Genomic DNA, 12,633 nt, shown 5'->3' with positions numbered 1-12,633 from the left:
CTTCAGAGCAGGCTGGAGTCGACTGACCTTCGTTCCGCTAAAAACCGCGAAACTATAAAATTTGCGCCAGTGTTCCGTGTTCGCCAATCGCCATATTGCTTTGATAGTGTTGCACTGTAGTCGCGGCTGTCGCGCACGTTTACTGATTTGCATTTCGCCGAATATTAAAATAAAATAAGTAACTGAATTATTCATAATGGAAGTAGAAAGATTGTCAATAACGGATGCACAAAAACAAGTTCTTGTGGATTTTTATGAGAGAGGAATGGTTTCAACCAAGAAAGGTTTGGCTGAATTACATGTTGAATGTGCTAGTGCTTGTGGCTTGTCTGAAACCCAAGTAAAAGTAAGTTTGTATAAATGATACAAATATATTTATATGAACTCCAGAAGATTTTATGTTTATAGTGTAAGACTAATCAACCTCTAATAGAAACATTTTTTTTCAAACTTTACCTTGAACAGGGGCCCTTTAATTGTTACATATACCTGTATTTAAAACCTGACTCACCCACACTCACTGAGTAAGAGATCACAATCACCTCATAACCAATTTCTATGGAATCTATAATGGTATTTTTGCTCCAGTAGATGTAATAATTTTGAATATTTCACCCAAATTAAATCTTGCTATTGACTAAGGAAGGACTCATTGATCAGCATAAACATGATCACTGGGTCACACTTGGTGAGAGTGAGTGTGAGTCTTTGAGAATACAGGCAACATTGTTGGTGTTTGATTCATTGTGCAATTTCTACAATTTACTACACAATTTTGCACCCAACAAATTCTGGAAAGAATAGTAATGAATTAATGGTTAAGATATTGTTCCGAGACATCAACCCATAGCGTAGCATTGTGCCCTGATGCTGCCTACTTTAATTGGTATTTTACTTTGTCTAACACAAGACAATTTTATTCATCAAGGGGTGACTGGAAATTTCATTTGCCATTTGTACTGCAGTTGAAGTATTCACATGTATAGCCTTACACTTTAACATTTCTCACACCAAAACCAACCCCAACCCACACTGTAAACCCCAACCTTAACATTGGTTGGATATCAAAATGTTAAAACATTGCAAGAAAAAAAATTGAAAAATATATGAAGAAACTAACCTATAATCTAGAGTACTTGGTGCACAATAGCCAGGAAAAATTTAAATGTTAATTAAGTTGAGTGCTGGAAGTTCAATTAACCAACAATTAATTGTTACTATTATACATTATAGTAGTGAAAGCAATTTGATTGGCTAATAGTTGACAGATAAATCGCGCAATCACGCAAAATTCAGTTCTGCTAGCAGATAACTGAGTTATCTGCAAGTGAACCTGCGGTGGTTAACAAGCGGTATTCATTTGAATGTATTTATATATTAATAATTGATGAATTTTTGGATGTTGCTATTAAATAAGGTTTTTCATTTGTTAATGCTTATGTTTACTATTCTTCAAATGTATAATAAAACCTTTAAATTTTATTGAATTCGGTTTTTGTGATATGCAGAGGCTCGGCTCATAATGCTTACCGAGACCTTGATAACTCTGCATATCACACTGTCTGTGATTATAAACTGTATTTTATTACAAATGGCAATGAAAACTGCTTATTTAACAATGGACTGCATTGTCCGGCTCGATTTCAGACTGTTTTTTCTATGCAATCAAGCTAGTTTTGGAAGGGTTTATTGTATGTGTTGTACAGTACCTTAATCTAATACCAACCTGACATTTTTGTGCTTCGTTTTTCATGGGATAATCACTTTAGTTTACCTTATTTTTTAGAACTGGATAAGTAATTATAAAGCTAGCAAACGATCCTCTGGTGAACCTAGGCAAAATGCTAGTAAATCAGTTCTAATTCGGAAAAGGAGTGGCTATAATGTTTTTGCCAAGGAACAACTTGCTGAAGGTAAATTAAATCTGAAGTATCATTGTGATGTACCATTAATACATGTAAAAAACAACTGATAAGATGAGAGAGGATAACATATGGGCTTCAATCGGTATGATTATATTGATGATATACAGGATGTATCAAAAAAATTCGAATCCAACTTTGACAAGCTGCTGTGTATGAAATACTAAAGTAAACGATATAATTTTTATGTGGCAACAAAGATTAGCTTATTTAGTTTACGATTATATCTTTCTTATATCGACACGACCAAAACTGGCCGAGTTATCGTCTTTTAAAAATTGTTGCTCGAAATCAAATTTTTCCGCCGATGGGAATTCGAAATGAGACCTCCAGACAAAAGAAAATGCAAATTTAATTAATGGAGGCATTGTGTTCTTCAAACTTCTATCGTTGAACATTGAGTGAGCAGAATTTTTGCGATAAATTTGCGTTTTAGTTTTCAGTAATGATTAGATTTTAAAGCCCTTTGGGACTAATTTTCAATAAAACAAACGTCCAATTCCCATCGGCGGAATATTGTGATTTTTATGAACTTTTTTTGTCGAACCAGTACTTCTTCATTTTTCAACTAAATTACACGTACAACGTGTCATTTGAAAGAGAAATAAATGAACTTAAAAATGGTGTAAAAATCAACCAATTTGTCAAATATATTTTGCATTATTACACGCAAAATTTCGATTCGAATTTTTTTGATACACCCTGTATATTAAAAAACCACAGTACATCCTACAATTAGATTTCACATGCACGTTACTCAATTAGGCAAGTCAGGTTTTATGTTAATAAAATTTCAAATGTGGGTTGCCAGTGTAGGTACATAGATTCTTTGCCGGATAAATTTTCGGTTGATATATAGGATAACTACCTGAAAAATATAACGATCAATCGCGTTATACTGCATCGTAATTAATACTTTACTAATAATTCCCGTTATATTTTTTAGGTTTTTAACATTAAGTGGGTTAGAAAAAACCCCACCAGTTTATCTTGTTAATACATTAAGCTGTCATGACGTCAAATGCATGCACAGGGACAGCATTTTGACCACTTACTTTTACTTTTGATCTGTACAATATTTGCTGAAAAGTAGCCATCCGTTTTTGCAAGATCCAGCTGATACAGGACATAGTATCATTCACTGTAGTATGTATATGCTATTGTGTACTATTATGTACTGCCATTGTGTACTGTATATAACATTTTGTACTAGTAAATTTAGGAGACTCCAAGAGCAAGAAACAAAAGTTCTCTGAACTTGGTGCGAAGTGGAAGGAATTGACAGATGGTCAAAAAGAGGAATATAGAGGGAAAGCTCGGAGTCTGAATGATTCCGATGTTGCGGAAGGATTCACTGATAGGCAGAGAAGTAAAAGAATTGTTAACAATTTAATGAAGGAGGTAATGTTATTATTAAGTATAAGTGTATTTACTCTGTATCTCACAGTTTTTTACTACAAATAGTTATAGTGTATTAGTGCACATACAGTGCTCATTCAGTATGGAATAGTCGTTCTAAACCAAAAACGATTTACCAAATACTAACGAATTTTTTACGCGACTTGGTGGAGTAAAAATTTCTCTGTATGAAATCGCTGTGTATGAGTGCTACCTGAAAATCTCGAAACGTCGAAGACTCTCTTGTTTTTCTCAGGTAGTTTACTTATGCAGACACAGCGAATTCTATGATTTCTACAAGCTACCTACACGTTCGAAGTTAATATGTACCGTGTGTTATATGAATGTGTGTGAATTCACATGACATGTGATTACGTGAAACCACATGTGAATGAAAACACATGCATGTGATTCGAATTTTGGGCACTACAATGAGTCCTGAATTGAGCCTAATCAGTATTTATCAACACTCAGGTTGCAGAACTTGATAATATAGATGGAGTCGAATGCCTGGTTATCTGTGTGGAAGGTGGCAATATATATCATGCCTCAACAAAATTGGGCCAAAAGTTTCTTGAAGAATATCCGGATACCTGTACAAAGTTTGGAAATGTCATTCAAAATGGTAAAGTGTCGGCACCGTTCACTTCGTGGAATGCGACTTTTAATCTTTGTGCTCCATAACATGAGTCACCTGTTTGACATGAACATTTATACCCAATTTATAATTTTTGAAAACTTATTATACATGCCTATTTAAAGTCTACCGAGGGCATAAAATGGGCGAAGGTGTTTAGAGATGCAATCATCTGAATGAGTGAATAATTCAGATACAGTAAAACAGGGGGGAATTTCGTTTTAGGCCGATCAGCGCATTCTAATGTCAGGTTATCTTTATTTGGCTTTGTATACACTAGAGAAATAGTAAATGACAGAGATTTCGTTACATATAATGTGATACTTTTAAAATTATTTTTTCAGTCTCCCTTAATAACAAGATAGATGTGAGCGACAAAATGATTAGAACAATATTTAACAAAAAGTATAGTAAGTACATTCTATATTTGACGTTTTCCCTCTAATATTTCAAAAATGCAGTATTGATATATGAATTTATATATATACATAAAAATGCTGTTATATTCACTACTGTTTCTTTGTGAAATTAGATATGGTTCACCTTTATAAAGGAAGCTTTATTCACAATTGCATAGACCGCTTTCATGACTGAGAGGAATTTAAATATTCTTTTATGAACATCTTAATAAGCCTTGCTGGCGAAGTTTCTATGACTGAAAAGGAATAGAGTTCTTCAACAAAAACGACGCCAACCGGGCTTATAAAGATGCACATAAAAAGAATATTTAATTTCGTCTCTGACGAATTACTGATGAATGTGGCCTTTTATAAAGATGCCTAAAAATAAGTAAATCTCTTTACTTTTTATGTGTGTTATACTATGTTGTACAAGTGCTATACACTAGTGTATTTGAGAATTCCTCATAGAGACATTACGAAAAAATAGAATTCACTTAATTCTTCATCGTCTTTGTGTTAACACGTATCAGGGATACGAGCACGGGTTCAACTCCCGTGGGATGATACTATTTATCTGTGAATTCTATCTGACGCTACAAAAAAGTCAGAATACAAAATTAATATAATATCGTTATTTTGAAGGTACATTAGTTGGCAAGGCTTCACCCTTGCCGTATTCAGCAGCAGAATCTCTTGGACTAAAGTTTAATGGTTTGCCGTCCGAACTCATAGACGAATTGGGTTGTTATCCAAAACAGCCAAACCATTACGGGGCACAACAAAAGCGAAGATTGTGGGAGAGAAGAAACTCCTTTTCTTTTTCTTTGCAGTCACACATGGAAATAATCAATACTGCAAGTAACAATGCATCATCTTCTTCGACTTCATCAAATGTCAGTTCGTCAACTAGTACTGATCCACTTTTGCCTCCATCTACGTTACCTCCAATGACTGCATCTGATCACCAAGTCCCACTTTCTACTAGCTTAAGACCAAGTACATCAAGGGAATCAATTAGTACGCCTTCACAATCCCAGCCTCAAGACCATTCTTCCCTCGCTCCCATGAACCAACCTGACATGCAGCTACCTAGTCAGTCTTTGTCAAAGAATGACGGCCAAGAACTAATTGTTTCTCGAATTATTGAGCAAACAATTTTTTTAAATGCTTCAAATGGGCTTTCACTACAGCTTAAGGAAGGTTAGCTGAAATGTTTATTCCACTTCGTGAAGTGCGAAATGCGATTTAGAATTTTTTAAGCATTACATCAATGTTCTGCCTAGTTATCAAAAGTTTTTATTCGCTTGATTGGTTGCCCCACCAAGGCAGTGACATGAATACTATAATCATTTTTAAATTTCATATTTTGGTGCACGAATTTGATCATTGCAACGTCTTATAGGTATCCAACTGCGCCAGTAAAAATGGGTGTTTGTGAAAGCAGTATAATGTTATGTATATGTCTGAATTGAATGTCTGAATTGATCGCCGGTAATGCCGGTCCATTACGGGAAAGTGATGGTCATTACGGGAAATAATGGACCTCTTGAAATTCTTCTCAGCCAATCACTGAGCTCCATTTCACCGGAAGTGACGCTTGCCATATAATAATACGGGATAATCACCTAAGTGCTGTTGAGTTTATTTTTTATTTCTTGCTTCACGAAAAGAGCAGAATTAGCTATAAGCACGATAAACAAAACCTGTTTATTTAGCCGATTCTTCTTTTTTCGTGAAGCAATAAACAAATAAACTTAAGCACTTAGCAACATTACCCAGTGCATGTTCCAAACAGAATGCGGTAAATGTCTGCGTTTTCTTCCATCCATGTAATTAGTAAAACCAAGATCTATATTTCGCCGTCGTGGATTCAGGCTATGTTATTATTTCATTTACTGTTCATTTTCAAATTCAAACATAATTCCTCCAGCGTATCTATCATTAACAAACTGAACCATTACATGCTCGTGGACATATCGGTGTTTTCGTTGTGAGTAATATAAATAATGGAGTTTAAAGTTACATTTTAGCCTGCTTTCTATGTATTCGTGAGTGTCGCCGTGGACATGAGTGCCGATGAAACTCTCCACAAATATTTTTAATAGTAAGGTAAATTTTTATACGCAGGTACAGTTTTTGGGCTTATGGACGAGCGAAACATGATCAAAGGAACGGGAAAGGTTATGGCAAAGCATCAGTTACATGGAAGACCAATTGCGCCTGGTTGCCTTGTAGTTGAAGTGGTCAGCGTGAAAGATAGTTGCGTCACAAAACCACCTGTACCGGGTGCATTTGATGATGACGAGGCGGTACATATCGGAGGGTTTTACCTGTGGCCAATATCAAAGCTCTCTTTTCTTGGTAAGACCGGAATTCAAGTTGGAATCAACAAGTAACTTTTGTAGATAACCATTGTTATATAAATCAGTACATACATCCTTTCGATAATTACGTCATTGATGCTCTTTTGGCCTAGATGCCTCGCTCTCATTATATGGAGTCTTCACTGATGAGAGAGAGGCTTCCAAGCCAAAAAATATCCGTAATTATCCAAAGTATATGTGTACGGTGATAAGTTTATAAAAAATCAAACAATTGAGAAATATATTACATATAGTATTGTTGTATTCATGTAAGTACTGTAAGTATTTATTGTTTTAAGATTTTTAATATATATCCATTTACCAAAAAAAAAACAAAAAAAAAAAAAAAAAAAAAAAACTAAGTACATTTTGTGAATTACTTTCATCGCAAAATTTCAGTGACATTCATTAAATCCGAACATGCGTATGCATTTTGGGGTACAGTTTCGCAATATAGGGTGCTTATATAAGGTTTACACAGCACAAGCAAGAATGTCATCCCAATTTTAGAAATGGAATTTCAACAAGATCTTTTGAACATTGTTTTAGATCATCGAAATACATGTAATTCTAAAATTTCACTGACATTCATTAAATCCGAACATGCGTATGCATTTTGGGGTACAGTTTCGCAATATAGGGTGCTTATATAAGGTTTACACAGGACAAGCAAGAATTTCATCTCAATTTTAGAAATAGAATTTCAACAAGATATTTCGAATATTGTTTTAGATCATCGAGATACATGTAATTCTAAAATTTCACTGACATTCATTAAATCCGAACATGCGTATGCATTTTGGGGTACAGTTTCGCAATATAGGGTGCTTATATAAGGTTTACACAGGAGCAAGAATTTCATCCCAATTTTAAAAATAGAATTTCAACAAGATATTTCGAATATTGTTTTAGATCATCGAGATACATGTAATTCTAAAATTTCACTGACATTCATTAAATCCGAACATGCGTATGCATTTTGGGGTACAGTTTCGCAATATAGGGTGCTTATATAAGGTTTACACAGGACAAGCAAGAATTTCATCCCAATTTTAAAATATGGAATTTCAACAAGATATTTTGAATATTGTTTTAGATCATCGAGATACATGTAATTCTAAAATTTCACTGACATTCATTAAATCCGAACATGCGTATGCATTTTGGGGTACAGTTTCGCAATATAGGGTGCTTATATAAGGTTTACACAGGACAAGCCAGAATTTCATCCCAATTTTAAAAATAGAATTTCAACAAGATATTTCGAATATTGTTTTAGATCATCGAGATACATGTAATTCTAAAATTTCACTGACATTCATTAAATCCGAACATGCGTATGCATTTTGGGGTACAGTTTCGCAATATAGGGTGCTTATATAAGGTTTACACAGGACAAGCCAGAATTTCATCCCAATTTTAAAAATATGGAATTTCAACAAGATATTTTGAATATTGTTTTAGATCATCGAGATACATGTAATTCTAAAATTTCACTGACATTCATTAAATCCGAACATGCGTATGCATTTTGGGGTACAGTTTCGCAATATAGGGTGCTTATATAAGGTTTACACAGGACAAGCAGAATTTCATCCCAATTTTAAAAATAGAATTTCAACAAGATATTTCGAATATTGTTTTAGATCATCGAGATACATGTAATTCTAAAATTTCACTGACATTCATTAAATCCGAACATGCGTATGCATTTTGGGGTACAATGTCTCGTTTTCGTGTGGCATTTATACTCAAGTCTCGTGCGAGAGCTTTAAACTTGCAGGAAACACCCGCCGGATTTTAAAAAACTCCACTAAAAATAGTCAATCCCCTGCCCCATCGCAATTATTTTTGGGCCGCCAGGAAAAAATTCCGTTATTATCAAGAGAAAATAATAAGGTAAATTAAATTTTATCATGTTTTTAACTAAATTATTCGAGAATATTTTTTTACAAGTTTTGCCTTTGATCGATTATTATAGATATTATAAATTTGTAAAATCTACGTGAAGAAAAACTTATTATTATTGATATTCATTTAGATAATTGCGAGTTAGATAATATTACTTCTTCCTTTTGGCCAGATGAGTTGTTTTTGTATCGTCTAAAAAACCATATAATAAACAACTTACAGACCTCACTCTCATTCAGCAAGTACCTAATCCTTAGGGCCGCCCCAATCACTAGGGAACTTAAGCATTGACAACGAGTACGACTACGACTACGAGGTTCGTCATTCCCACGCGTTGTTCGCTTACGCCATCAATCGAAACTCGTAATCGTTGGGCTTTTGAGTACGAAATTTACAAACAAACTCGTATTTAAAATCAGAATCAGAATCAGAATCAGATTTATTTTTACACGTATACAAAAACAAGAAAAAAGCTCGGCGACTACGAGTTTTGGCTGATGGCGTCTGCAAACAACGCGCGAGGATGACGAATCACGTAGTCGTAGTCGTAGTCACTGCTAAAGCTCCCTACTGTCGTGTTAACAACATTCGAAATTTGGGATTCGAAATTTCCATAAAAATCATAACTATACCGCATAGAGGGGCTTTCTGGAGAAAATTGTTGAATATTTTCATTACAAATAAATAAAGCTAACAACTATCTAATCATCGACTTCATAATTATCATCATCGAATTCGTCATCGTCGTTTTCCATACTCTCCATGTTCAGCATGTTATAGTATTCCGCTATTGCTTCTTCAGTAATGTCCTCGTCAGGATAATGTGCTTTCTGGGTGTCGGGCGAAACATCAACGTTAAATTGCTGCTTGAGAATACCAATGAAGAAAGACAGCGAACGTATTCTTGACGACAATACAGCTATAATTCCACGATTGCTTTCAGAAAGATTGTCTGCCTTTAGCGCATTATACCAACTTTCAAGTTGATCAAGGGATTGCGTGAAGAAGTTGATGCAGTTGCTCATTTCATCTTTTAACATAACAACTTCTTCCTCACACCTTCGTCTTATATTATACATATCAATTAAGTGCTTTTTAATTGATCTGGGCACGTGCACGTTACATTGTTCGGCGCTGTCTAACCCATCCCACAACGAAGATTCAATATTGACACACTGCTCAAAAGTTAATTGATCTGGATATTGAACTTCCGATATGGTTGACATTTTTCCAGTACTTGCGTTGTAGGTATTGATGGCTTTCTTAATCATACTCGTCTGCCTAGTAATTTGCCCACAAAGTTTCTTCGCAATACTTTGACCATCTATAAAAAGGAAGATAGCTTGATCGTTTATAAAAATGTATGGAATTGTTACCACTGCGAAGTAAGTACGAAATACTCAGGCTTAAACATCTTGCAGGAATCGAACCTGCATCGGAATATATGATACATATCCAATCACCTGAAGATGTTGAATAAATAAAACATTTTTACAGGCATCCATGGAGTAAAACATTTATAATCCAGGTATGGGTAATAATAATAATAATAATATGGACAATGGGTAAATGCGGCCATTTTTTTCGTGCAATATTACCTGCATACTTCTTCATTAGTTGAAGTAGAAACCACCTTTCTGATGCCATATGGCGAATCTTCTCTAGTTGGTCCTTCCTATTCTGCTTTTCCAGGTTCCGTTTTGCTTCGTGAAATGTGGGACTGTCACTCAGCCATCTCGAAAAGCCTTTTTCCATCTTCTTTAACATGTTATCTAACCTAAAATAAATATTTTAAATTAATTAAAATTAATTGTTATACAAAATTCAAATCAAAACCTCTCCTCAATCGCCTAACAGTTCAGTTACAGATCATCGATGATTCATGTTGAAACGTTCAGAGTGAATGTAAACTATTTTTTTTGTATCAGGACTAATAACATTTTGAAGAAGGCTCCTTACTATTTTGAAACACATTTAATTTGGAAATCAACAATGTCAACAGAAGGAGGAAGTACCACCGATTTCGCGGCGCCATTGCGGTGCAAATGCATGAAGTCCAAAAAAGGCACTTACTTCAGCGCATTTTCAACTGTTATTTTCCATGCTGGTGAGTCAGGGACACATTTAGAACTTTCGTATCTATAATATACAACAAACTCAAAAAGTGAACAATGAATAATTATGAAAAATGAATACAACAAATTTATCCAGAAGTTTAACTCTATTTCATACAATTTGTAAACAACGCACTTTGCAGAATAGTATTGTTGAAGTTTTTCTGCATACTGAAGAGATCCATAACCTGTTGCTGAAGCTGTTTCAAAAATCAAAATATCAAATGTAGCTGATCAAGACATTTCGTGTACAAGGTTTATATGACGAACAAGAATTTCAATATACTGTAGCTCCTTATATAACACTCGATGTTGCTATCTAAAATACAGTATTATTCATAGTGGGATAGCATCTGGTCAATTGGACAAGCAAATTTACTATATATTCAAAGACAATTCTTTAAAACTAAATTTTGATGATAAGATATATAATGACATACTTGGCCCTGGACATTTTTTAATGTATGTTTTTTCTTCTTCAGCAATCCAGATGTGAACATCTGTTTGTAGGGTATTTTCTGTGTTAAAACGTTCCACGCATTAAGTCTTCAAACAACATTAGTAGGTAACATAAAAACATTATGGGGTTTGAGGATATATATATGATGGACTCTAAAAACATTCTGATTCTTTACAGACAGGTAAAGTACACAGAATAAACTACTTTAATTGTCTAAACTTATTCCAGTTTTGCTGTATGAGTACTCACCATCCTTTCCAAGTTTTGAAGCTAAAAGTTTAAATTCTTCACTGCTGTACTTTTGCATTTCCAAGGTATTTTGCATCCGTTGACACAACAGATCACCTTTAGCAATTGAAGAAAATGTATATATAGAAAAATAATGAATACGATGAAATGAGGAAAATTAATTAGCGATTACCTATCATCAATAATAACTCAATAATTATCATGAATTGATTAGCATAAAATATAAGTCTTTTTGTTGTTGTGTTGACACGGTTCGGATGTTTTGCCAGGCCTACAAACTACCAGATTCCGTACAGAACAATAAAATCCGAGATGATCATAGTATTTCATAATTAAGCATTAGGTAATTGTTTTAGTGCAATAGGTAAAACACAATAACATACCAATCTGCGATACTGATTTCCTCGCATAATGTAGAAGGTAATCAGTAAGCGCATCGATTCGGTGGCTGGCAGTCATTTCCTTTGTAATTTTTCCAGTGGGACGAAGGTATGACCAAAGACGCTCCATAACCTCTCCATCTGTCAATCCAAAGCCTTCCAATCTTCTAGGGCTATACAATACCTATGTAAAAATTGACACGACAACGTAAATGTAACGATGTACAATGAGCTGTAACGATCAAAAAGATTATTTTGAAAATGGATAAAAATTACCTGACACTTTACTTTATGACCATATACATGGAACGTAGGAACTGCAAGATTTACATCGTCCAACAAATCAACTTGCCCACTCGCCTAAAAATGTAGTTTTTTATTGCTGAAAACGGACAAAATCTATAACATAGTGTTACGAATTTGTAATATTATACATTCAAGATGCGAAAGCATTTTACACCGATACTGCTTACATGCTGAAGCCGTGTTGATACACTTGTATTGTGTGCACGAAAATTTACTAAAAACATACTGCAAATACATCATGCATCCTAATAACTTTTAGAGGTACCTAAATCTTAGCAGTGTAAAACAATGAAATGCAATGCAATAAGATTGGAAACTGTGGATTTAAACACTTCTAAGGTCTATTTAACAAACCTTTAAATGAGACTCCAAAGTGCAAGCAATATCATACAAAAAATTTAACTTCACCGAAGGATGTGAAATTTTCTCCTTTACGTGTTTTAATAGAAACACCGCATTTGATATTCTAGTAAAATAATTATTAAACAGTCA

At 34.3% G+C, this 12,633-nt stretch overlaps 2 protein-coding genes across 2 annotated transcripts; both read left to right on the top strand.

Annotated features, from left to right (window-relative positions):
* Positions 1-167: 167 nt before the first annotated feature.
* Positions 168-1,979, top strand: LOC114518849. Its single transcript, XM_028538862.1, has 2 exons — positions 168-346; positions 1,787-1,979. The coding sequence occupies exons 1-2, from the start codon at positions 197-199 to the stop codon at positions 1,970-1,972; spliced, it is 336 nt and encodes a 111-aa protein (XP_028394663.1). The 5' UTR covers positions 168-196; the 3' UTR covers positions 1,973-1,979.
* Positions 1,980-3,079: 1,100 nt separating this feature from the next.
* Positions 3,080-6,754, top strand: LOC114519047. Its single transcript, XM_028539099.1, has 5 exons — positions 3,080-3,323; positions 3,795-3,945; positions 4,302-4,367; positions 5,001-5,558; positions 6,486-6,754. Exons 1-5 carry the CDS (start codon positions 3,315-3,317, stop codon positions 6,752-6,754), a joined length of 1,053 nt encoding a protein of 350 aa, XP_028394900.1. The 5' UTR covers positions 3,080-3,314.
* The last annotated feature ends 5,879 nt before the right edge of the window (positions 6,755-12,633 follow it).

This window comes from Dendronephthya gigantea, unplaced genomic scaffold (genome assembly GCF_004324835.1).
Source record: "Dendronephthya gigantea isolate DGI-Jeju-01 unplaced genomic scaffold, DenGig_1.0 000012F, whole genome shotgun sequence".
NCBI lineage: Eukaryota > Metazoa > Cnidaria > Anthozoa > Malacalcyonacea > Nephtheidae > Dendronephthya > Dendronephthya gigantea.
This window is presented reverse-complemented; position numbering and strand designations above follow the sequence as displayed.

Excerpts from the sequence above, each read along its gene's own strand:
- LOC114519047 (XM_028539099.1), top strand. Across the intron at positions 3,946-4,301 it reads TGGAAATGTCATTCAAAATG|TCTCCCTTAATAACAAGATA; the intron begins GTAAAGTGTCGG and ends TTATTTTTTCAG. Across the intron at positions 5,559-6,485 it reads TTCACTACAGCTTAAGGAAG|GTACAGTTTTTGGGCTTATG; the intron begins GTTAGCTGAAAT and ends TTTTATACGCAG.
- LOC114518849 (XM_028538862.1), top strand. The coding sequence starts at position 197 with ATGGAAGTAGAAAGATTGTCAATAACGGATGCACAAAAACAAGTTCTT. Across the intron at positions 347-1,786 it reads TGTCTGAAACCCAAGTAAAA|AACTGGATAAGTAATTATAA; the intron begins GTAAGTTTGTAT and ends CTTATTTTTTAG.